The following is a 26,860-nucleotide window of genomic DNA, read 5'->3' on the forward strand; positions in this document are numbered from 1 at the left end:
TCCAAAAGGCTGAAAGACCTAAATTGGTCTTTCAGACAATATTACTAATACTAAGTAAAAATTACTTAGTAAACTCTGCCCCTACTCGCTATACCACGAGTAGGGGCATGTCTAGTAAACAGTGAGCAGCCTGTGGCTGCTAACTGCTAAAAAAACAAAAAAGAAAACCCCCAAGTGTCCCCCCCTGGATGACAATGGGGAAGAACCTATCGTGTGTCTCAGGGGTGGGGGCCATGGGGGAGGACAATAGGTCCCCCCCTTATTGGTATTTAGGGCCCCAACCCACTGAGGGGTGGGGAAGGGGGGAGGACAATAGGTCCCCACCGCCCCTCCCCCATTCTAATTTAGGGCCGCTCAGTGGTGGGGGCCGGACATTAGGGCACTTTTCTTTTCTTTTTTTTTTTACAGTGAGCAGTCACAGGCTGCTCACCGATTAATAGACATGCCCCCTACTTGCGGTATAGTGGGCAGGGGCAGAATTTACTAATACTAAGTAATCTTTACTTAGTATTAGTAAATTTGACTGAAAGAATAATTTAGGTCTTTCAGCCTTTTTGGTAGATAGCGCCCCAATACTGTGGGAATTAGGGAGTTTTCTACTAAGCGGCTGCAAGAGAACATATCCAAAGTCACAAACTGAACTGCCGAACCGCCGAATTTCGGAATGCCGAGCCAAGTTCCCGAAGTGCTGAATTTCAGAATGCCAAACCGAATATTTTGCCCATGCACATCCCTAATGTAAACAGACTACAAAACAGTACAGCATAACATAGCATGTGATTAAGGCTTAAGGACACAAGGACCATATATTAAAATAGCCTGCACGATAAATTTCAATGGCACAAAATGATTAAACCAAATACTTGAAATTAAATAGGAACAGGCACTCTAAAATTCAAAGTCCCACTTTTAAACAGATATATAATAAATTGGGGTAATAAACTATTTGACACATTGCTTACAATATGAAGCAGCCACTGATGTAGAATTATTTAAACATTATTGCACCTGTATTGAATTATTGTACTAACTCCATTTTAATCTCACATAACCTCACATTATGACAGACCCTCCATTTTGTCTACATTACATGACAGAATTTCCTAACAGCATTTAGTATAATGAATAGAGACTGTATTTTCTATAAAGATATGACTAACCCCGGAATTGCTGAATCTCCTGTAATTTGCAACATAGTATAATCTGAAGGCCATGAGAACACTACTAATGAAATGTTCTATTCATAAAAAGAACCTTGCACCTGACCACGAGTCTGACATCACTAACTGCCCAAAATGACGCTCAAGCCCCCCTTCCCACCGAGTAAGCCTCATGCTGAGAGAGATGGCGCTTGAGCCATCTGTCCACACCCGTGTCCAGAACAATACCACCTCCCGGTGGGAGGACACCTAGCTAGTCACTCAAATCCCTGAGCCAATTAATAATATTGATGGGTGGACACTGACATAGCCACTTAACATTTAATCCAATTAATGATGTTTATTTGTTATTATCTGATATTCTCCTCCTCCTACTCCTCCCTCTACTCCACTTTCTCCTTCTACTCCACCTTCTCCTCTCTCCTCCTACTTCTCCTCTATTCCTCCTACTCCTCCCTCTACTCCACCTTCTCCTCCTCCTACTCCTTCTTCCTGCTCTTACTCCTCCCTCCTCTTTCTACTCCTCCCTCTACTCCACCTTCTCCTCTTCCTACTTCCCCTGTCCTTCCTACTCCACCTTCTTCCCCTCTCGCTCTATCCACTACTCATTCCTCCACCTCCCCACTACCATATCTATATCCTTTATATGCTTCCTCCCTTCTTATGCTCTTTCACCATAAACAAACATAAAAGGTATCAAGAGTTGATGCAAACTATTTTTTTTTTTAAAAAAATGCACATTTGAGTCAAAATAAAAGCAATCAGATTTGCAAACATTTACCAAAAAGGATTTCGGGTGAAGATATAAATGGAGATGCAAATAAAGACTGTGTGAATGTTATACATCATTGACTCGTACATTATTGTATCAACCTGTGACAGTGAAGATCAGATTGCAGTAACCAAAGCAACAAAAACATTAAAAAAAGAGTTAATGTGTCTGTGCTAAAGGTAACTGAAACCCGAAAGACTACTCCACTATGTACAGAGATACCTAGATTAACAGATTGGTTAATATTGTAATATGCTGACATGGAATTTCAATAAGGGGTTTTTAGCTACAACAACAAGGCACAAGGGGGAGGAAACTGCAGACAGGCCTTATCTAAATCGGTCCAAAGTGTCAATGGTTATATCTGAAAGTTCATCACACATTTTACCTGGTAGCAAGACCAGAATGAGACATGCTTTTGTATCTCAATGCTAGGTGTGAATGGCATGTAGAAATTCTGTATCAAAAAACCTGATCTATGCCAAATGTGCATATTACTAAAAGGCTGCACAAAAACAAACATCAAAAATACACAGGTCCATTGGTAAAAGTGCAAAGATGCCTTTTGTTTATTCACGATATGCCTTTCTGTAAAGTTACAGTGGGACAGGCATACCCTTTATTCCACTGAAATCTACACTTTACATTGCAGTCTGCTTACTACAGCTGTTTGTCAATGTAAGTCTCCACCATTAGCTGCTACCTTATCACATGTTCTTCCCTCTCAGGCTATGACCTGTTGCCACCAGGCATCTGTGGTTACAGGGAAAATTCTCATATTACTGTGCACTCATTCAGCCTACTTCCAATAGACTAGAACTAAACCCACTTGTTACCAAGGAGACTGGGCTCACTGATCAGGCACCACGAGTGCATGACCTACATTGCAGGAATATGGGGCACCAGACATATTTATAAAGTACAAGCTTTAACAATAGACATGTTTGCCACATCTAGTCCACAATAACAAAATAAAATTTAAAGACTTATCCTCTTTTTCATGATATGTCTAATGTCTTCACTGTCTGTAACCACAACAGAACTGAAGTAAATAGGAAGAAATTTGACAGGAATACAGGCACATTGCACTTTCCTATTTTGTAAAAATAAAATAAAAAAAATCTAATACACCTCTCACTCCAAGCACCAAAACAACTTCATCTAAATTAAGTTGTTATGGTGCCAGGAGGCCCCTGGAGGCACTCTTACCTCAAATGGTTAAACGGTTCTCTAAAAGTTTAAATCCACAGTTGCCTCCAGCTCCAATCTTCACTCCCTCCAGGCAATTTTTCAGATTCAGGAAGCGCAGAGTGCTACCAGGCAAGGTCGGCACTGATTTGCCGAGAGCGGTTACTGACGCTCTGAGCCAATTAGTGACCCCCCATTCACTAAACTAGCTTGAGAAAGGTACATTTCTTTCCAAGCCAATTTTGTGAACAGGGAGTCACTGATTGGCTGAGAGCGTCAGATGACCGCTCACAGCCAATCAGCAGCTCCCCTGCCCAGCAGACCTCTACTCTTTCTGAATATGCCGCTGGACACTGCCGCTGGAGGCAACTTTGGGGTTAAACCGTTTGAGAGTGCCTCCACTGGCCTCCTGGCACCATAACCACTTAATTTAGATGATGTTTTGGTGCCTGGAGTGTCTGTAATGATGGAGGTAATTGAACACATTCTGAACCAAAACACAACCTTGAATTTGAGTTATATAGGTTTGTTCCACCGTAATTTAAGGGTGTCTCTTCAAGCAAACCCATACATATTAAATATTGTTTAAGGACAGAAAGGGCTTTAATTTGATCTCACTTATAATAGAAAAAGTACACAAAAATAATTATTAGTGCAGTATATGAAAGGTAATTAAAAATAAATTAATTTGTCCTGTTTTTCAGAGTACATAAGTCTAAAATTTCAGTCTATGTTTGGCAGTTACAGGTCACAAAGTAAAAGGAGTAAAATAAAATTTGAATGTGGAGCTATTGAATAATTTGGTATATTTGTCTTGTAAGCCTAATAGCAGTCAGAGAGAACATAGCTGATATCACAAGTGCTGACTTTCAGCACTGCATACAGCTCACCAAAAAGTCTGAGGCCACAAAAAATGGCTCAGGCTGACAGAGGGGAGTCCTGGGTATGCACTGATAGCTGAGTTTCCTGGTGTGAGCAGAGATTTAACCTGTCTATGGGGATTTAAATTCCCATTAAAAGAGCTGCACAAAGATCACACTCTGAGCTCTTTTATTTATGTTTTCATTTCGGCCATGACAGAGATATTATTCATCCAACTGTGAAGCAGAACTGGTGGGGCATTTTTAATTCCGCCCCTGTTGCTTAACACTATATATGATCGAAAGTATTAACCTACCACACAATAGTGTAATTTACCTCAACTTTACATGTTTGAAATAACAAAATATTATGTTATTATTCTGTTATTATTTATTTAGCGCCAACAAATTCCGTAGCGCTTTACAGTGGGTGGACGAACAATAGGGATCGACCGATATTGATTTTTTTAGAGCCGATACCGATATTCTGTGAACTTTCAGGCCGATATTCTGTACATTTACCATTTTGGAAAATAAAAAACTATTTCTAAAGGTAAATGCACAAAATATACATGCCACGTGTAGTGGATGCAGTGTGTTTAGACAGGGGAGCTGTGTATGTGTGTGTAGTGGATGCAGTGTGTGTGTAGTGGATGCAGTGTGTGTATAGCGGATGCAGTGTGTGTATAGCGGATGCAGTGTGTGTATAGCGGATGCAGTGTGTGTGTAGCGGATGCAGTGTGTGTGTAGCGGATGCAGTGTGTGTATAGCGGATGCAGTGTGTGTATAGCGGATGCAGTGTGTGTAGCGGATGCAGTGTGTGTGTAGCGGATGCAGTGTGTGTGTAGCGGATGCAGTGTGTGTGTAGCGGATGCAGTGTGTGTGTAGCGGATGCAGTGTGTGTGTAGCGGATGCAGTGTGTGTGTGTAGCGGATGCAGTGTGTGTGTGTAGCGGATGCAGTGTGTGTGTGTAGCGGATGCAGTGTGTGTGTGTAGCGGATGCAGTGTGTGTGTAGCGGATGCAGTGTGTGTTTGTGTAGTGTGAGTGGTGTGGATGCAGTGTGTGTTTGTGTAGTGGATGCAGTGTGTATTTGTCTAGTGTGTATATAATGAAAGCAGCGTGTCTGTGTAGTGTGTGGGTAGTGTGCGTAAAGTGAATGCAGTGTGTGTAAAGTGAATGCTGTATATACTAAATGCAAAGTGTGTGTGTTTGTGTAGTGTGTGCATATAAGGAATGCAGAGTGTGTGTATTTGTGTTGTGTGTATAGTGAATGTAGTGTGTTTATATAATGCAGAGTGTGTGTGTTTGTATAGTGTGTGTATATAATGCAGAGTGTGTGTGTAGTGTGCATTATATAAACACACTACACAAACACACTGAATTATATAAACACACTACACAAACACACTGCATTATATAAATACACTACACAAACACACTGTATATAATGCAGTGTGTTTATGTAATGTTTATATAATGCAGTGTGTTTGTGTAGTGTTTATATAGTGTGTGTGTATATAATGCAGTGTTTGTATAGTGTGTATATAATGCGGTGTGTGTGTGGTGTGCATTATATACACACACTATACAAACACACTGCATTATATATACACACACACTATACAAACACACTGAATAATATATACAGTGTGTTTGTGTAGTGTATGTGTATAATAATAGTGTATGTGTGAGGGGGCATTTTTTAATAAATTTTTTTTTATTTTTATATTATTTTTTTTTTATATATATTTAATTATTATTTCTTTTTTGTTGTCCCCCCTCCCTGCTTGTTTCCTTGCCAGGGAGGGGGGATATGTTAATCCCTGGTGGTCCAGTGGCATTAGTTTAGCGAGGGGAGGGGGGGTGGGGTGGGCAGCAAGCGTTTACTCACCTCCCAGCAGCTCCTCCAGCTCCCCAGTGTAAATCTCGCGAGACCCGCGGCCGTCAGAGCTAGCCGCGGGTCTCGCGAGATTTACACTGGGGACCTGGAGGAGTTGCAGGGAGGTGAGTAAATGCTTGCTGCCCGCCCCCCCAGGACCGCCGGGCTTGTAATGAGCCTGGCGGTCCTGGGAGGTATTATCGGCAATATCGGTATCCCTATTGGCCGATACCGATATTGCCGAAAATACCGAATATCGGCCGATTATATCGGTAAAACCGATAATCGGTCGATCCCTAACGAACAAACATGTAGTTGTACCAGACAAGCGCCCTGCTCAATGAGCTTACATGCTAGAGGGAGTGGGGTAAAGTGACACAAAAGGTAAGGATAGTACTAGACTAATGACAGAGACAAGAGAGGAATCAGTTGGGAGCTATTAACCCCTTAAGGACCAAACTTCTGGAATAAAAGGGAATCATTACATGTCACATGTCCTTAAGGGGTTAATGTAATTGATACGCTTTTATGAAGAAGTGGGTTTTTAATGATTTGAAGGAGTGGAGACTGGGTGAGCATCTAACGGAGGAGGGAAGCGATTTCCACAGGAACGGTGCAGCCCTTGAGAAGTCTTGAAGGCGAGCATCAGAGGTGGGAGTACAGACAGAAGATAGATGTAAGTCTTCAGCAGAGCGTAAGGGCGTAGACGGAACATACTTGTGTATTAGGGAGGATAGATAGGTTGGAGCAGCATTATGTAGAGATTTGAGAGCAAGAACCAGAATTTTAAATTGAGCCCTATATCTTACAGGAAGCCAATGTAGAGTCTGAGAGAAGGGTGAGGCATGGGCGGCAGGAAGATGAGCCTCTCCGCATTCATTATGGACTGTAACAGTAAGTTGGGAGCATGTAAGACCACTGAGAAGCGGATTACAGTGGTCAAGGCGAGAAAGGACAGTGGAATGGACCAGCACGTTAGTCGCATCTGGCGTTAAAGGACCACTCTAGGCACCCAGACCACTTCAGCTTAATGAAGTGGTCTGGGTGCCAGGTCCCTCTAGGATTAACCCTTTTTTTTTATAAACATAGCAGTTTCAGAGAAACTGCTATGTTTATAATAGGGTTAATCCAGCCTCCAAATCCTCTAGTGCTGTCTCACTGACAGCCGCTAGAGGAGCTTGCGTGATTCTCACTGTGAAAATCACAGTGAGAGCACGCAAGCGTCCATAGGAAAGCATTGTAAATGCTTTCCTATGAGACCGGCTGAATGCGCGCACAGCTCTTGCCGCGCATGCGCATTCAGCCAAAAGGGAGGATCGGAGGCGGAGAGGAGGAGGAGAGCTCCCCACCCGGCGCTGGAATAAAGTTTTAACCCTTTACTCTCCCCAGAGCCCAGCGGGAGGGGGTCCATGAGGGTGGGGGCACCCTCAGGGCACTATAGTGCCAGGAAAACAAGTATGTTTTCCTGGCACTATAGTGGTCCTTTAAGTAGGGTCAGATGCGCGCAATGTTTTTGAGATGGAAGCGGCAGGATTTGGCGATAGACTGAACATGAGACGTGAAGGAGAGGCCGGAGTCAAAGAGAACACCTAAGCAGTGAGCCTGCGTGGTGGAGCAGATGGTAGCACCGTTGACTTGGAGGGAGACAGACACAGGAGTAGCAACACTTGAGGGAGGAAAGACCAAATTTTCAGTTTTGGTCAAGTTGCGTTTAACCCCTTAAGGACACGACATGTGTGACATGTCATGATTCCCTTTTATTCCAGAAGTTTGGTCCTTAAGGGGTTAAGGAAGTGGGAAAATAAATGAAGTGCCACTATATCTAGCATTTATTAGGAGGACCCCTAGTGGTTGTGATTAGAAATACATTTGTTTTTTTAATTTTCTTTTCTGGTCAGATATAATTTGCAAATAACTGTACTAGATGCCGCAATCTAGTTCGAGGCATTTAGATGCCTATTTAAAGAGCCATGCGCAGAGCTGATGTCCAGCGCTGCAAACAACTCAGCAAAAGGTCTGTGGCCACTAAAAATGGCCCCAGCCATTGATAACACAACAACAAAAAACGTAAAGATAGTGTGTACTTAAACATACACCCACACACCAATAAACTAAAAAAAAAAAAAAGGCGTAACAAATAAAGAAGAGATAAAAATATTACGAAGAAGTACTTTCACAATTATATAAAGTGCTTCTGGTGATCAAACTGCAATTAAAATAAATAAACTTCCCTTCAAGTATAGAAAGTCCCGAAGATTTCCTCAACAGAACCTTCTGAATTTATCAATGTATAAAATAGGGGTTATCCTGTCAGGGAAGAAATGGCACAACATAGTTCAAAACGGTATGCAAAACTGTAAAATCATAAATTTTTGCACTATGTTGCGCCATTTCTTCCCTGTATACATACATACATAAAGAAGAAACAGAAAAATTGTGTGGTGTACTAATGTGTGTGAAAACCCCCAAATAATGATGGGTAGGTATACATATACTATTAGGCAGATAATGATCCAGGTGTAAAATTAATTTCTTCAACCTTTAATTACTTAAAAACATACAAATGTAACATAGCATAAAACCACTTGAATCAAAAATATGTAAAAAAAAAAAAAAAAAAAAAAAAATTACACTTACAAACACAAAGGAAGAGTTTCTTCCTTGACAAAGTCCCAAATGACGAAACTGGTCAGATTGTGGAGCAGTGGGTGACTGACTTATTCCATCCTGGATAATTTGCATATAATCAAGAGTTTTTTCTCTTGCTGTTGAAGGATCTAGAGCAATCACATGATGAGGATCAGACTTCTGCTGGACATACTGAATGGTCACCATCAGGATGTCAATTTGACCTGTTTACGTGCCCGTTTAGCAACTGTCAGTAGCTTTATGTTTGTGAGTGTAATTTTATGCTTTTTACATGTTTTGTGTGATTTTAAGCTATTTTTCATTTGTATGATTCAAAGTGATTAAAGCTTAAATAAATTTATTTTACAGCTTGATCATTATATGCATGTTTGGTTTGAAGATTCTTAATAGTGTATGTATACCCATCATTATTTTGGAGTTTTCACACATATATATAAGTATTAGTACACCACACCATTTTTCTGTTTATCCATTGATTTAACCCTGCTCACACCAAATCTGCAAAACATGTCATTATGCCCTAGAAGCATCAGAGCCCATTATAGTCCGGATGTAATGAAACGTCTTAACATCCCTAAGGAGTTAAGAGGAGGCATTTCCAAAACCAATTTTAAATGCCTGCCCATGACTTTGTTGACTATTGTGTAAATATAGGTGTATAAATATCACACGAGAAGCAAAGAAATGTAGCAGTAATGAGGCTAGGTTACATTTATTTCTTGGTGTAAAATGAAATGCTATACTGCCATCTATCAGGAAATTTAGTACTGCAAGATAATTAAAAAGGAACAACAATGTGCTATATCCTATCAAAAAAAACAGGAATGTACCTATTGAAGAAATTCTTGCCAGATTATATATTGCTGCATGTTGTAATTTAAAGGGACACTATAGGCACTCAGACCACTGCAGCTCATTAAAGTGGTCTGGATGCAGTGTCCCTATTGCACTTAGTGCTGCAATGTAAAAGACTGCAGTTCCAGAGAAACTGCAAGGTTTACCGTGCAAGACTAAGTCTGCTTCAAGATGCTCTGCATGAGGACATCCAGTGTCAGATTTTCCTTCGGCGGAGCCGTGACCCAGCGCACTGGGAAAAGGTAAGCAAATAAAGTTTTTTTACGGTTTCTGTAACTGTCCAATCAAAGACTTCCCAATACAGCTCAATGAGAAGTCTTTGCAAACCAGGATGTAACAGGACCTGTTGTCTGCTTAAAGGGACACAATATCATTAGAAATACAAACCTGTATTGTGTCCCTAACATAATGGGTCCACCACTCTTTGATGAAAAAGGGTTAAAACTTTATTTTATTTTTTTAAACTTCTCTCTCCATTTCCAGCACAGATGTTTCCAAGGTACTGGCTAGATTTCCTCCTGCCGCAAGGTCATGGCGATTGTTGAACCTAATGTGCATGTGCTGCGCTTGAATCAATGCTTTTCTATGTAAAAAGTGAGGACATACAACACCATTTCATGGAGTAAAACTCCATTAGGGACAGTCACTAGAGGTGGAGTTAACCCTGTAACGTAATCATTGAAGTTTCTCAGAAACTGCAATGTTTCACATTGCAAGGTTAAACAGACATGGTCACTGCACACAGATGCAGCCTATAGTTTCTCTTTAAAACTATGAGGGTGTAACAAGGTTAATTTTGGAAAGATCCAATTTCTAATAAAAAAAAAAAAAAAAAGGAGGAGATGCGCTTCATACAAAGTACTACATTAAGCTGTAGTTCTGGTGAATACAGTATCCTTTTGAAGTCAAGTACCTTACAGAAATGTTGTGGTATCAGACTTGATTCACACAGTTTATAATTAAAATGAGAACTAAAATGGAATGCTGTATTAGTCTTATGTCTAACATTGGGTGTCTGAGTAAACCTGGCAGAAAAGAAAAAACACCTCTAAGTCAAGTATTGTCTAGTTTCCACTAGTTAAGCCGGAGCACTGTAGACACCATCATAAAATTCACCTGTAGGAATTCTGCCCACAAGGGAATAACTTACTACAGCACTCATTTAGTTAAATTCTGACTATGCAAATAGGTAACTGTTAAAAACGTCTTACTAAACAAAATGGATTGTGTATGGTTTTCTCCTACAATAACAACGTTTTCTTATATTGACTTATATTAGCCAACAGGCTTGTTGCATATATTGCTCTGGAACCCCACAACATGAGCTTGGGTCGGTGAACGTAAGGGTAAATTTAAGATATCATGGGAGGCATATAGATGTGTGAACTCACAAACTGCGATTTTGAAAGATTGCCAGTATTCAAAGGTAACACAAGGCAAGGCTCTTACTTTCGTATTTATCCTCACTCGATCCTGACTGAACACAAAAGTGACGCTAACTAAAATGTGACCACTACAAATTTAGTCTTCCTATTTACAGGTTAGTAAGACTAAACAGCAGGTAAAAACTAACAAGTCGTAAATGTGTGTTTTTTTTTTTTTTTTTTTTAAATAATTATTTCAATGACTGATCAACTTACCAATTGTCAAATCATGCACCGGTTGGAATCGCTTGTCTGTGAACTGCAATAAGAGACATGATTTCCCAACTCCTACAAAGATAAAAACAACTTGTGTCAATAAACAGAAAGGTAACCTCAAAAGTAAACCATTTATACATATCTCATTGATGATATTAGAAAAAACTATAAATGAATAATTACACTTTATTAACTGTATTGCTTGCGGTGGTTAATAAATTAAATTCAGATTCAGACATAACCTGTGAGGTAGTGCATGAATTTTCAGGACAGTATTGGTATGGTGATAAATATTATCTGATGTTCACCTTTTCCTTGACCATCATGACAACTGCCGTAAAACCCACAACTCCTTCCATGCATAAATAATTGTGGTACACGTCATGCACTGTGGTACACCCTTTTGCGAGTCTTTTTCTAAAAATATCTAAATAAAATATTGTCCAATATAGCCAACTGCCTTTTGAACCTTCCTACAGAACAGCAATGTTTTCAGTTAAAACAACGGGGACATAGAATCCAGACCACTTCATTAAGATGAAGTGGTCTGGATACCTATAGAGTCCTTTCAATTATCCATGTAACAGAATGATTAACGGAAACCATTTGGGCACCAAGAACCACAATCACTATAACCACTAGGGATCGACCGATTATCGGTTTTGCCGATATTCCGATTTTTAAGTATCGGACAATAATCTTTGGCAATACCGATAATGCATGGGTGGGCCGGCGCATCCATAAAGCGGCACAAGCGGCCGCTAGATCGGAGTGACGAGCAGGGATGGGCGCACAGCGCTCCCTCCTGTCAGGCACTTTGTGTAGCGTGGCCGAGCAGTGCACACCGCGGTACGGGGGGGGGGGGGGGGGGGGTCATAAGGAACTATGGGGGACAGGGGTGAAGAACACTATGGGGGACAGGGGTGAAGAACACTATGGGGGACAGGGGTGAAGAACACTATGGGGGACAGGGGTGAAGAACACTATGGGGGACAGGGGTGAAGAACACTATGGGGGACAGGGGTGAAGAACACTATGGGGGACAGGGGTGAAGAACACTATGGGGGACAGGGGTGAAGAACACTATGGGGGACAGGGGTGAAGAACACTATGGGGGACAGGGGTGAAGAACACTATGGGGGACAGGGGTGAAGAACACTATGGGGGACAGGGGTGAAGAACACTATGGGGGACAGGGGTGAAGAACACTATGGGGGACAGGGGTGAAGAACACTATGGGGGACAGGGGTGAAGAACACTATGGGGGACAGGGGTGAAGAACACTATGGGGGACAGGGGTGAAGAACACTATGGGGGACAGGGGTGAAGAACACTATGGGGGACAGGGGTGAAGAACACTATGGGGGACAGGGGTGAAGAACACTATGGGGGACAGGGGTGAAGAACACTATGGGGGACAGGGGTGAAGAACACTATGGGGGACAGGGGTGAAGAACACTATGGGGGACAGGGGTGAAGAACACTATGGGGGACAGGGGTGAAGAACACTATGGGGGACAGGGGTGAAGAACACTATGGGGGACAGGGGTGAAGAACACTATGGGGGACAGGGGTGAAGAACACTATGGGGGACAGGGGTGAAGAACACTATGGGGGACAGGGGTGAAGAACACTATGGGGGACAGGGGTGAAGAACACTATGGGGGACAGGGGTGAAGAACACTATGGGGGACAGGGGTGAAGAACACTATGGGGGACAGGGGTGAAGAAAACTATGGGGGACAGGGGTGAAGAACACTATGGGGAACAGGGGAGGGGGGCAAGGAACACTAGGGGGGAGAGAGGAACATTAAGGAAGGACACTAAGGTACAGGGGAGGGAAGGGAAAAGGAATACTGGGGTTGGGGGGACCACTAAAAGAGAAGGAAGAGGAATATTAACCCCTTAAGGACCGAGGACGGTTCAGGACCGTCATCGGCATTTTTGCATTGCCGACCGAGGACGGTCTCCCCATGGCGGTTTAGGACCCCTGTGGCCATGTGATCGCCCAACAGGGCGACCACATGGTCACAATAGGTGTCCTAGTCTCTGCCTGCAGGGGGACTGTCTGTGCTGACAGGCAGTCTCCCTGCTTAGTGTAAAATCATAAAAAAAGTTAAAGTTAATAAATAAAAATAATTATATATGTGTATATATATATATATATATATATATATATATGATATATAGACGTATATTATATATATATATATATAATATACGTCTAAATATCATATATATAATGTCATACTAAGTGTATTTTTATATTAATATGTACATATATTAATATAAATATACACTTATAATTAAATTACACACGTGTATATATATATATAATATATATTGTATATATATTATTATAAACTACAAATAATAAGTAATTTAAATTAAACTAAAAAAATTAAAAATAATAAAAATTTAAAAAAAAATTATATATCTATACGAAATTTTATTCTAACTGTATTTTGATATTAATATAAATATATTTATATCAAAATACACTTAGAATGAAATTGTATATATATCTATGTATATATAAATAAATAAAAAGAATACAAACTATTCATATGTCCATATACAAAATTACATAAATAATTATATAACTATACACGTAGACTTCAAATATATAAATATGCATATATATTTAAATTCTACGTGCGTATTTATGTAATATTTTTACATAATTAAGTTATTTTATTGATTGCAATTTAAGGGACCTGCCTGCCAACCCAGGCCGAAAGTCCAGAGAATTTAATTTGCTATCACTGTATTTTACCCTGTAACGTTCTACGACACCCTAAAACCTGTACATGGGGGGTACTGTTTTACTCGGGAGACTTCGCTGAACACAAATATTAGTGATTCAAAACAGTAAAACATATCACAGCGATGATATTGTCAGTGAAAGTGACTTTTTTTTGCATTTTTCACACACAAACAGCACTTTTACTGATGATATAATTGTTGTGATACATTTTCCAGTTTTGAAACACTAATATTTGTGTTCAGCAAAGTCTCCTGAGTATAACAGTACCCCCCATGTACAGGTTTTATAACGTTTTTGAAAGTTACAGGGTCAAATATATGGGTCATATTTTTACATTGAAAATGGCCAGGTTGGTTACGTTGCCTTTGAGAGCGTATGGTAGCCCAGGAATGAGAATTACCCCCATGATGGCATACCATTTGCAAAAGTAGACAACCCAAGGTATTGCAAATGGGGTATGGGGTATATCGCAAACACTGGCCAAAATTAGCGTTCAATTTAGTTTTTTACTTTTTTCACACACAAACAAATATGAACGCTAACTTTGGCCAGTGTTTGCGACTAAGTGGCTACTAAAAAAGTCTGGACATACCCCATATTGAATACCCTGGGTTGTCTACTTTAAAAAAAATATGTACATGTGGGGTGTTATTTAGCGATTTATGACAGATAATAGTGTTACAATGTCACTATTGATACATTTTAAAAATATAGGTTTTGAAACCGCAATATCCTACTTGTACCTATAGCCCTATAACATGCAAAAAAATAGCAAAAAGCATGTAAACACTGGGTATTTTTAAACTCAGGACAAAATTTGGAATCTATTTAGCAGTTTTTTTCATTCGCTTTTGTAGATGAGTAAAAGATTTTTTATATAAAAGTCAAAAAACATGTATTTTTTTAAATTTTTCATCATATTTTTTCATTTTTTAAAAATTAAATTACATGAGATTATATAAATAATGGTATGTAAAGAAATCCCCTTTTGTCCTGAAAAAAACAATATATAATTTGTATGGGAACAGTAAATGAGAGAGCGGAAAATTACAGCTAAACACAACCACCACAAAAGTGTCAAAAAGATTCCTGGTCGCAAATGTACAACATCGCAAAAAAAGTCCGGTCCTTAAGGGGTTAAGGGAAACGACAGGTAAGGGGCGCATTAAGAGACAGGTAAGAGGTGGAGGGTGGGGAGAGAGTTCCTATCACACATATTTACACAAAACACACTGCATCCACTACACAAACACACACACACTGCATCCACTACCCACACACACAAAAATTCTTGAAAGCATAAAAAGAAATCTGACTGGCATGTATATCTTGTGCATTTACCACTTAAAAAAAATTGGCAAAAAAAAAAAAATAATAATACGGTAGATGTACAGAATATTGGTAAGCTATCGGCCTGAAAGTTCACAGATTAACGGATCGGTTCTAAAAAAAAAAAAAAAAAAAATCTATATTGGTCAATCTAATAACCACTAAAGTGTTACCAGTTTGAATTTTACTAAGATCTGTCAGGCGCCAGTCATTGCCTCAATGAGAACAGGAAGTGCAAAGCAAAGTCCAGTGGTGCAAGGATTAGTGCACTGGATAAGAGCAATCGACTAATGCTCTCAGCCAATAATCTGGCCCTGATTGGAATGGTGTTGCTGAAGAGAGCTAAAGGAGCTCCAAGCAGGAGTCTCTGGCTCTCACTGGTGGAAATGGCTGACACAGACCCCACGTAAGAAGTCAACCTGATGCCATGTGGTTTGACTACTTACAATGGGAGATGGGTGGCAGGGCACTTCTGGCATTGTAACTACAACAGCACACTGTAGTGGTTATGGTTCTTTGAGTGTTCCTTTAAATTTGTTGTCACATAGATAGCACTAGGAAAATAACCATGAGCACTTGGATAATATTCTAGATAACTGGCTTTTTACAGTGAACAGGTAATGCCAGAGAATTCGGGAGCTACATCTAGCTTGCACATTCCTTCAGAAGTACATATATTTCAAAATATATTCAGGATTACAAACACCATCTTTAGTAGCTTCTGAGATCTACTTAAAAAATATTTGTAAAGAAAAAAAAAATATATAAGGGGGTATGCAGGGATATTCAATCCCGTGTGCTGGACGAGCAGTTTTATCAATTCTTTGGAGGGAATTAATGCAGTTGAAGGACTTGAGTCTGGAGCTAGCAAGGAACCACATTAAACCACCAGACATGGTGACCTGTGAGGAGCAGCTACTCCTCTCAATGCACAGAGCTTATGGTTGCCGAGATACCGCACAATGCTACATCCCAGCTGGCTGCACATGGGGGAAATAGAAGGAAAAGGTGCAGACCGACTGCTGCTGGTAATGTAAAAGGGGCCGTACTTTATGTGGGTCAGTGTGTCAGTACGGAATGTGTGGGTGAGCAATCGAGTTTTGCAGTGTATGTGTCAAAAAAGTATATACACTGTACATGTACTGTACAGTGCCAGCACACAAACTACATATACATGCACAGGCAGCACACACACATTGCATACAGACCGCACAAACGCATAACATACAGCCAGTATACATTACACATGTTACATACAGTCAGAACACACACACGCACTGACAAAAAGAGAGACTACACTTCGGGTAGTTAAAAATAAAAAAAATAAAAAATAACTTTTTTTGCAAAATAAATCCAAGTGGCAACAAAAATACCCTTGTTCTAAGTATTGCAAAGTTACAGAATATTTCCAGATCTGCTATTTTTGCTTCAGATTCAATTTGTGAAAATGAGTTTAGCAAATAGCCGTGCCAATGTCCACCACTCTACACAAGGGACCCCCATCTGTGTATTTGATATTATTTTGTGTCAGGACAAGTAGATTGGGTTACCACTTTATTCCCCTGGACAGTCAGACATTTTACAAGTGTGGTGAAAGGGACCTCGCAACTGGGTTTTGGAGAGGCCCGCTTGCCAGCCTCTTGCCCTGTGACTATGGTCCCTGGGGTGTATTGCCATTTAAAAAGTCTATTTGGGCTTATTGGATTTTGAAACACTTTTTCTGCCTCTGATTCCATGGGAGAATGTGCCTCTTCTCCTCCCCCTTTTTCCTGTCCCATTGTCCTCCAGCAGGGTGTCGGACCAGGGACACTGCCAGACCAGTTGAAACTGGCTGCTTTGTCCCTCCCTCAATCTCTCATCAGCCCTTGCTATTGTTTAACCCCATGGCGATCCAACTGTATTCGTGAGATCTGAGCGCTTTTTGGACATATTGAGCGTTTCGAAGAGGTCTGCAGCATAAGGACTTTTTTATTGTTTTGTAAGATTTATGCATATAATTGTTATTTTTTTAAGCATTATAATGAATTGATCAATTGGATCTTTTAAATACATTTTGCTGCTACCTCCATCTACCTCTAATGAAGGTGTACCCCCCTTAGTGGGTAACAAGCTGATTTTACCCAGAGCCAGGTTCACTAGGCTCTGGAAAAGGCGAGCAAGATACTATTTGGTATATCTATATGTATGTTATCTGCTCCTACATACTTCACCAGGAAGATATTTCCTTTTATGTCTTTTTGAGTACTCAAGAAAGAAAACAAAGAGGGAAAGTGTTTCCCCATATACATCACTACCTATGAGATCTGAGCCAGTCCTACACTTTGCTCTTTACTTGTGAGTTTGAATTGCAACTTTTCACACTACATGTACTTTACTTAACATACTTCACCATTGGATGTATATTTTCTCTCTTTTCTACATATTTATCAATAATGCAATCACCTGTCACCCCTAGATTAGGGGTAAATTCTTTCTAGCGCTCTACTGAAAAGGGTGTTTTGTAGTGGGGTTTCTCTTTTCTGATTTACCCCCTCCAATCACCATTTTCTGATTTTTGGATATGTTGTTCACCCAGATCAGGGCTATCCAGGGATATATAATTGATGGGTGTATGTTGTCGTTTTGGGGTGTTTCGGGTAAAACTGTATATTTTCTGCCTGTGATAATTAAGTTAGCCCATTGTGTTCAGTAATTATATCACAGGCAAACATACTCACACTCTGCATGAGGACATCCAGCAAAACATTGTTTGGGTGATGTAGAAGGAGGTGGAGAGTTGACCCAGAGCCTGGGAGTGTCTGACTGTACTGTGTTGATTGGCTGTTGTAACTGTGTGTCCGTGGGCGGTAACCTTGTGGGAAAATGTGTATATAAGAAGCAATAAAGCCTCAGTTCATTCTGTTCCGGCTTACACTCCAAAACTGTGTGTCGTCCTGTTACTGGAGGGAAAGAAGATTTGCCCCTGTGTCTGCTGTTCCAGCTTACAGGAGATTCACCAGGGAAAGTCCTTGTAAGGACTAGAGCTAACTCCCCATTCGGCTCCAAGAAGGAGCGGTTCCAGGGCCCCAGTCCAGCCACGGCGACTGTGGGCAGAAGTGCTGCGGTTTGTCCCCTGTTCCAGCTAGGAAGCGGTCCTTTGGCGGAGGTACCCAGCCGGGCTACAGGGAGCTCCGCTACCACTAGCAACTTGTTTTATTTTAAAAGAAATAGGAGGTGCTTTGAAACTTGCTTTGCTTGTTTTGCTATCTACTTTCTTTTAGTTCTCAAATAACTGCAACTTACTTATGTCAAGGTAAGTATGTGCATCATTTCCTGATGGAGATAAAACTATCTACTCAGGACTGACAGACAGAAACCACAAACCTGTCACACAGAAATAAATAAAGATAACCCCTAAAACTGTAGTAACAGTTTTTACAGTACTAGTAAGTTTGTAAAAATTACTGCGAAAGAGACGACTAGGACTGTCATTTAAGCAGTCCGTAACGCTATTCTGGCTTTACTAGGCATACACAATAAGGAAGCTTCTTCAAAGAGCGTGACGACCAACTGCTTGTACATGCAATGTCCGCAACTTTGAAATTGATAAAACACAGTCCCGTTCACTATACAGTCAACCAGGCTATAAATAAACTCATGGCTTTATATCAGCCCGTGTAATGAAATGAACTATCTTTGAAGATGAACCACTTACCCCATAAGCCACCAGGTACACACGGAAATGACCTTAGAGTTTCTAACCCTGGTCTGGGATGGGACTGCTTGAACCACTAGACAGACCTGCTAAACCGCATTTCAAGTGACAATTGAAACCGTAAATAATTTATTTAAAAGGAAGACTATAGGCACCCAGACCAGTTCAGCTCATTAAAATGGTCAGGATGCACTGTCAATGTGTCCTTCCCCCCCGTAGTCCTGCAATGGAAATGATTACCTTGCAGGACTAAGAGCCACTTCCTGCTTGTTAGGTGACTATTGGTTGCCTAACTGATGCTGGACATACTCACACTCTGCATGAGGACGTCCAGCAAAACATTGTTTGGGTGATGTAGAAGGAGGTGGAGAGTTGACCCAGAGCCTTGGGAGATCGGCGCCGGGATTGGGTAAGTGCAGTGCTGGGATTGGGTAAGTGCAGCAAGGGTTTATTAACCCTTACAGTGCAGGTGGGGAGGGGGTGAGCAGAGGGAGCTATAGTGCTAGGAATACAGTTTTGTATTCCTAGCACTATAGTATCCCTTTAATTTCATGTCAATATTCTTTTTCAATGATTTATTTATATAATACATTAAAAAATATCATATGAAATTTACTTAGAAAATCCCTGTAAGTAAGCCATGGTCTGTGTAAAACATTTATAAGAGAACCTATTGTGCCGAAAATTAACATGCCGGGTGACATCTTTGCAATCTCCCCCATTCCAATGTTTTTTATAGAGAAGCAATGGATTGAAGGTACGCATGCAGGGCCAAATGCAGCTCTCCTCCAACCAACTGAAGTACAGCGTGGATTACATCTTGTTCAGATGGCTTTCCATGTTGTTTGTGTAGTAAATACCTAGTCTAACCAGTAATGTCTGCTTTGGGAAGACAACTGTATATACTTTAAAACAGTAAAAATTAAGATTGCAGACTTCTCCTTACAGGGACACTATAGTCACAGAACCACTACAGCTTAATGTACTGGTTATGGTGTCTACAACCTGTCCCTGTAGGCGTTTTCAAGGTGAACCCTACCTTTTTAGAGTAAAGGCCATGTTTATATTTTTGCCTAGTAACACCTCTAATGCATTGTTTCAAGGGATGCGGATTGGCCCTGTTCAGCTTTTTGCTGCGCATGTACAATAACCTCTTGATGCTTTCCTATGGGAAAGTATTGAATTGGCTGTAATCATCATCATTATTTAGAATCTCAGCCAATGATGCTGGGGCCAGTCGCGGCATTGGAAAAAAAGGTGCGTAAAAACACCTTTCCCGTGCTATTGGAGGGGGGCAAGTAACCTAAACAGACACACTCAGTGACAGACACACTCTTAGATATACATACTCACACATTATTTGTTTAGTTTTATTTTAATTTAAGTCCTCCCAGCCTCCTTTCCCTGGTGTCCAGTGGAGCTGTTGTCACCTTACTGGTCCTGCTCTAATCCACTCCCTAGCAGAATATGTCCCACCATCACAAAACGGCGCACGAGGGAACAGAGTAAGAAGATCACAGCTTACCTGCATCCACCTCCTCTGGATGCCTGCCTTACTCTCTCTCTCTCGAGTGGCCGCCTTGGGAGCTGAACGGGCTGACAAACACACAGGCGTCAAGAAAAAATTCCTAGTCGTTATGATGACCTGGCGCCCAAAATTTGTCAAGCCTTGCACTAATGTTTTTAAACTTCAATAACTGTGTTTAGTAATCAGCCTTTGTAAGTAAAACACACCAATATTCCAAATTACATTGCATAAATGTAATTACCAAAATTCTTTCAAGACAGCCCTAGCCACACACCTATAATTAAAGTGTCCCTCTTCGTCCGTTTGAAATGTTGGGAGGTAAAGCCTCATGCTACATTTGTCTTCGACCACAAATAAATATTTTTTAAAATGCATAATTTATTTTTGTAAAACTCAGTCCTGCGAGTATGTATGCGTCAGTGGACTCCCTGATACTGTTATTTACTCAATTTAATCCTTAGATTAAAGGGACACTATAGTCACCATAATAACTTCAGCTTATTGAATTTGTTCTGGTGAGTAGAATCATTGTTCTGGTGAGCAGCTCCAGACTTGAATACAAGTAAGATTTCTATATTTAAGGAGGCATAAGGGGTTCAGGGTGGCTAGATGGTGGTTTTAACTCCATAGGGTCAGGAATACATGTTTGTGTTCTTGACCATATAGTGCTCCTTTAATTGTAGAACTGCTATAGGGTAAAACAATCAGTGCTACCAAAAACAATGCTAATGTGAAATATTTACACAGAACCATTACTTGGCTCCTATGGTCAAATGTTGCGGTGTTCACCTTGTTCCAATGAAAGTGTGTTTTGAGCACTGGGGTGCCTCAACCATTTCCCTTACTTGGTATTCTAAATACTATATTCACACAAATCTAGAAAGCATGGGAAATGTTCTATTTACTTTTGTCCATACACTCTTTATTTAGTCTGGCCAAACTATGTTCATTACGTTTCTACTTTTTAGAAACTGCATTCAATTGCACAATCATCTTTCAAAACTTCTGTTTTGTACTCCTATTTACCATTGATGTGTAGACAAACATGGCAGAGCCCCTAAGTATGGGGGGAGGGGAGGAGAAATGTTGGGAAATGTAATTTTGCAAAACCTGTGGTTTCATATGGTATGGTATTTTCATTCTCAGTAACCACAGAAAAGCTTAAAGGAACACTATGGTGTCAGGAATACAACTAGTGCTAAAAAAACAACATTAGATCTGCCACACCCTCCCTCCTGAGTTAAAGGGACACTCCAGGCACCCAGACCACTTCTGCCGATTGGAGTGGTCTGGGTGTCAATTCCCACCACCCTTAACCCTGCAAGTGTAATTATTGCAGTTTTTATAAACTGTAATAATTACCTTGCAGGGTTGAGTCCTCCTCTGGTGGCTGTCTAATCAGACAGTCACTAGAAGGACTTCCGCGTTCTTAAACGACGCTATGCATGAGGACCTCCAGCATCGCCGGAATCCCCATAGGAAAGCATTCAATAATGCTTTCCTATGGGTAGGCCTAATGCGCGCGGCCATTGCCGCCGGCTGATGTTGGCTGGTAAGGAGCGGTCAGAGCCTGACCCAGCACCGAGGGACATTGGCGCTGGATTCAGGTAAGTCACTGAAGGGGTTTTAACCCCTACAGCAACATGGGATGGTGGACGGGAGGGAGAGGGGCACTGCAGGGTCCTGCAGTGCCAGGAAAACGGATATGTTTTCCTGGCACTGAAGAGTCCCTTTTTGTACCTGTTAACACTAACTTTGGCCAGTGTTGGTGACTAAGTGGCTACTAAAAAAGACTGGACATACACCATTTGCAATACCTTGGGTTGTCTACTTTTGCAAATGGCATGTCATCATGAGGGTAATTCTCACTGCTGGGCTACCATAAGGCAACGTAACCAATCTGACGAATTTCAATGTGAAAAAACTGAAACACAAGCCTTACATTTGACTCTAACTTTTGAAAACACCATAAAACCTGTACACTGTATACTCAGGAGACTTCGCTGAACACAAATATTAGTGTTTCAAAACCGTGAAACGTATCACAACAATTATATCGTCAGTGTAAGTGCCGTTTGTGTGTGAAAAATGAAAAAACACTGCATTTTTACTGATATTGCGGTAATACATTTTACCAGGGCTTGATAAATGTGCTTGGAATCTAGGAGCCTTTGAAATCAACGCCAAAAATAAAATTATTTAAAGGACACTATAGTCACCAGAACAACTACAGCATAATGCAGTTGTTTTGAAGTCTATATCCTGTCACTGTCTGTCAGAGCGATCACAGCTGCAGGGAGGAGCATCAACCCCGTGATCGCGGCAATCTGTGGTTAATTGCAGCGCATGACGGACCCAGTTTGTCATGTGTCGTTAAGTGTTTCCCCAGCATGATGGTTAAAGAACTAAAGTTGTTTACTACAGGTGCCCTTTAAAGGGATCCTATAGTGCCGGGAAAACAAAGCAGTTTTCCTGGCACTATAGGTTTAATAGGTCCCCCCACCCTTGTGTCCCCCCCGTCCCGGGTTAAAACCCCTTTCAGCCACTTTTCCTAAATCCAGCACCGATGTTCTCCGGCTCCCCAGGGGAGACCTAATGCACATGCAAGGCATTAGACCTCCCCATGGGAAAGTATTATTAAATTCTTCCAATGTGGAAAATCTGACGCTGGAGGTCCTCATGTAGAGCGTGAGGACGTCAGCATCAGATAACACACCAAACGTCTGTTTAGATACCGGAATCACCCCCAGTGACTGTCTGATAGACAACCACAGAGGGCAGACTTAAAGCTGCAATGGAAACATTGCAGTTCTCTGGAACTGCAATGTTTTACATTGCAACACTAAGTGCAATATGGGCAAAGCACCCAGACCACTTCAATTAGCTGAAGTGGTCTGGGTGCTTACAGTATCCCTTTAAGCCATTTTAGTTTTTCTAGAATATTAAAAGGACACTGCAAGCACAATAACCACTAACATAATGCACAGAATCTGTGTTTACCACTGCACCCCCAACCTCTCTCTTTTGTGTCATCTAATACCTTGGCTTTTCTAAGTGCATACAGCCGAGCCCCTCTGCTATGGCTTGGCCAATATGAAAGCGAACTGCATTAGCTTGTCTAACTTTGGAAGGCAACATGTCTTGTTATCAGGAGAAAGTTAGGTCCTTTTTTTGTTAGAGAAGTTATTTTTTTTAATGCTGCAGCAGAGGCACCATGTTGTACCCCTTGGTTTGAAGAAAAAAAAAAAAAAAAGTGTCCAAGAACTATTTGAGCTATATGTAGGACAAGGAGCTGTAGTGGTCATGGTTCTTGACCTTAGAATACCCCTTTAAAGTTGCCAATTTAGAAATTGCATATTGATTGTTGTAAACAGAGCCAAAGGTCTATGCCGTATCTACTGAAATATGTGTGTTTGCCTTTAGTAAACTAATATCTTACAAACAGGGTTGTTAGATCCACTAGGTATTCCCAAACATCTATCACTTCACGTTGACTGACAAAATAAGTAAACTTCAGCAACAGGCAAACACTTTAGAATTCCAAGGTATTAATGACTTATGCAGCACTTGAATTAAATCTACAATCCAGCTCTATGTAGTGGTAACTATCCAGGGAAATCATGAATCTGGCAAGCCTAAATAAAAACTGAACATATGGAAAAGGGTAACTATAAATACTGCTTTTTTATGGATCTATATTATATAGTTTTGATACCCAACATACAAATACACCAAGAATACTGTTTTCTCATGTTAACCATCACTGGAAATAGGTAATTAAGATTGTTCTCCCATGCTAGTTATGTCTAAACACTCACACAATGGAGAATTGTTGTCTACCATATTTAAAAGACAGAGTGAAAATAAACCACAAATGTTCTGTTGTGATACATGGTATTTAAATGTTATGGTGTATGGAAGCCATCCATGCACTCAGCATCAACAAAGGTTTCAAAGGCCTATTACCTCTTTACCAAAATCTACTCCTGCCATGGAACTTCCTTTTCCACAATGCCCTCCAGCATCTTGGGACTCAGTCATCAATAGCATTTCTTTTACATTACAAAAAGCAGCTGACTCCCTCCAATACAGAACATACTATGAGTCATTCTTGAAATACTCGTCCTAGTACACAGATGGCCAAATGCTGGAACTACAGTTGTTTACAGAGGTCCCTATGAAATCGAGCCGGGTATCACATAAACCAAAGCCTACATCTGGTGGGAGAGAGCTAGGAGGTTGGCAAGGGATGTGCCATGTCTCATACTGTATTGCCCCCAGCGTCCCTGTGTTTTGATGCTGTATTGCCCACGGTGCTGTATTGCCCACAGCCCTAACCCTGTGTTATGATTCTGTATTGTCCCCAGCGCTTCCTGTGTTATGATGCTGTATTGCCCCGAAGTTCCTGTGTTATCATGCTGTATTGCCCCCAGCGCTTCCAGTTTTATGATGCTGTATTGCCCCTAGACCAAGCCCTGTGTTATGATACTGTATTGCCCCAGCCCTATGTTATGATGCTGTATTGCCTCCAGCCCTATGTTATGATGCTGTATTGCCTCCAGCCCTATGTTATGATGCTGTATTGCCTCCAGCCCTATGTTATGATGCTGTATTGCCTCCAGCCCTATGTTATGATGCTGTATTGCCTCCAGCCCTATGTTATGATGCTGTATTGCCTCCAGCCCTATGTTATGATGCTGTATTGCCTCCAGCCCTATGTTATGATGCTGTATTGCCTCCAGCCCTATGTTATGATGCTGTATTGCCTCCAGCCCTATGTTATGATGCTGTGTTGCCTCCAGCCCTATGTTATGATGCTGTGTTGCCTCAGGCCCTAGCACTGTGTTATGATGCTGTATTGCCCCCAGCGCTCCCAGTGTTATGATGCTGTATTGTCCCTAGCGCTCCCAGTGTTATGATGCTGTATTGCCCCCAGCGCTCCCAGTGTTATGATGCTGTAGTGCCCCCAGCACTCCCAGTGTTATGATGCTGTAGTGCCCCCAGCACTCCCAGTGTTATGATGCAGTATTGCACCCAGCCCTCCCAGTGTTATGATGCTGTATTGCCCCCAGCACTCCCAGTGTTATGATGCTGTATTGCCCCCAGCACTCCCAGTGTTATGATGCTGTATTGCCCCCAGCACTCCCAGTGTTATGATGCTGTATTGCCCCCAGCACTCCCAGTGTTATGATGCTGTATTGCCCCCAGCACTCCCAGTGTTATAATGCTGTATTGCCCCCAAGCACTCCCTGTGTTATGAGGCTGTATTGCCCCCAGCGCTCCCTGTGTTATGAGGCTGTATTGCCCCCAGCGCTCCCTGTGTTATGAGGCTGTATTGCCCCCAGCGCTCCCTGTGTTATGAGGCTGTATTGCCCCCAGCGCTCCCTGTGTTATGAGGCTGTATTGCCCCCAGCGCTCCCTGTGTTATGAGGCTGTATTGCCCCCAGCGCTCCCTGTGTTATGAGGCTGTATTGTCCCTAGCCCTGTGTTATGATGCTGTATTTCCCCTAGACCAAGCCCTGTGTTATGATACTGTATTGCCCCAGCCCTGTGTTATGATGCAGTATTGCCCCCAGCCCTATGTTATGATGCTGTAGTGCCCCCAGACCTATCCCTGTGTTATGATGCTGTATTGCCCCCAGACCTTATCCCTGTGTTATGATGCTGTATTGCCCCCAGACCTTATCCCTGTGTTATGATGCTGTATTGCCCCCAGACCTTATCCCTGTGTTATGATGCTGTATTGCCCCCAGACCTTATCCCTGTGTTATGATGCTGTATTGCCCCCAGCGCTCCCTGTGTTATGATGCTGTATTGCCTCCAGACCTATCCCTGTGTTATGATGTTGTATTGCCCCCAGCGCTCCCTGTGTTATGATGCTGTATTGCCCCCAGCACTCCCTGTGTTATGATGCTGTACTGGCCCCAGACCTAGCCCTGTGTTATGATGCTGTATTGCCCCCAGACCTATCCCTGTGTTATGATGCTGTATTGCCCCTAATGCTTTCTGTATTATGATGCTGTATTGCCCCTAATGCTTTCTGTATTATGATGCTGTATTGCCCCTAATGCTTTCTGTATTATGATGCTGTATTGCCCCATAATGCTTTCTGTATTATGATGCTGTATTGCCCCTAATGCTTTCTGTGTTATGAGGCTGTATTGCCCCTAATGATCCCTGTGTTATGAGGCTGTATTGCCTCCAGCCTTATGTTATGATGCTATATTGCCCCCAGACCTATCCCTATGTTATGATGCTGTATTGCCCCCAGACCTATCCCTATGTTATGATGCTGTAATGCCCCCAGACCTATCCCTGTGTTATGATGCTGTATTGCCCCCAGCGCTCCCTGTGTTATGATGCTGTATTGCCCCCAGCGCTCCCTGTGTTATGATGCTGTATTGCCCCCAGCGCTCCCTGTGTTATGATGCTGTATTGCTCCCAGCGCTCCCTGTGTTATGATGCTGTATTGCCCCCAGCGCTCCCTGTGTTATGATGCTGTATTGCCCCAGACCTATCCCTGTGTTATATGCTGTAT

General features: G+C 41.6%; 1 protein-coding gene across 1 annotated transcript in view; it reads right to left on the reverse strand.

The window, feature by feature from the left end:
* Positions 1–26,860, reverse strand: part of RAB2A (RAB2A, member RAS oncogene family) — a 70,823-nt gene that overhangs the window by 37,974 nt on the left and 5,989 nt on the right. The window contains exon 2 of the mRNA XM_063451370.1: positions 11,005–11,076. Within this exon, the coding sequence (XP_063307440.1) occupies positions 11,005–11,076 (72 nt within the window). The remainder of the gene's footprint in view (positions 1–11,004; positions 11,077–26,860) is intronic.

The sequence above is a fragment of the Pelobates fuscus genome, chromosome 4 (genome assembly GCF_036172605.1).
Source record: "Pelobates fuscus isolate aPelFus1 chromosome 4, aPelFus1.pri, whole genome shotgun sequence".
Lineage (NCBI taxonomy): Eukaryota > Metazoa > Chordata > Amphibia > Anura > Pelobatidae > Pelobates > Pelobates fuscus.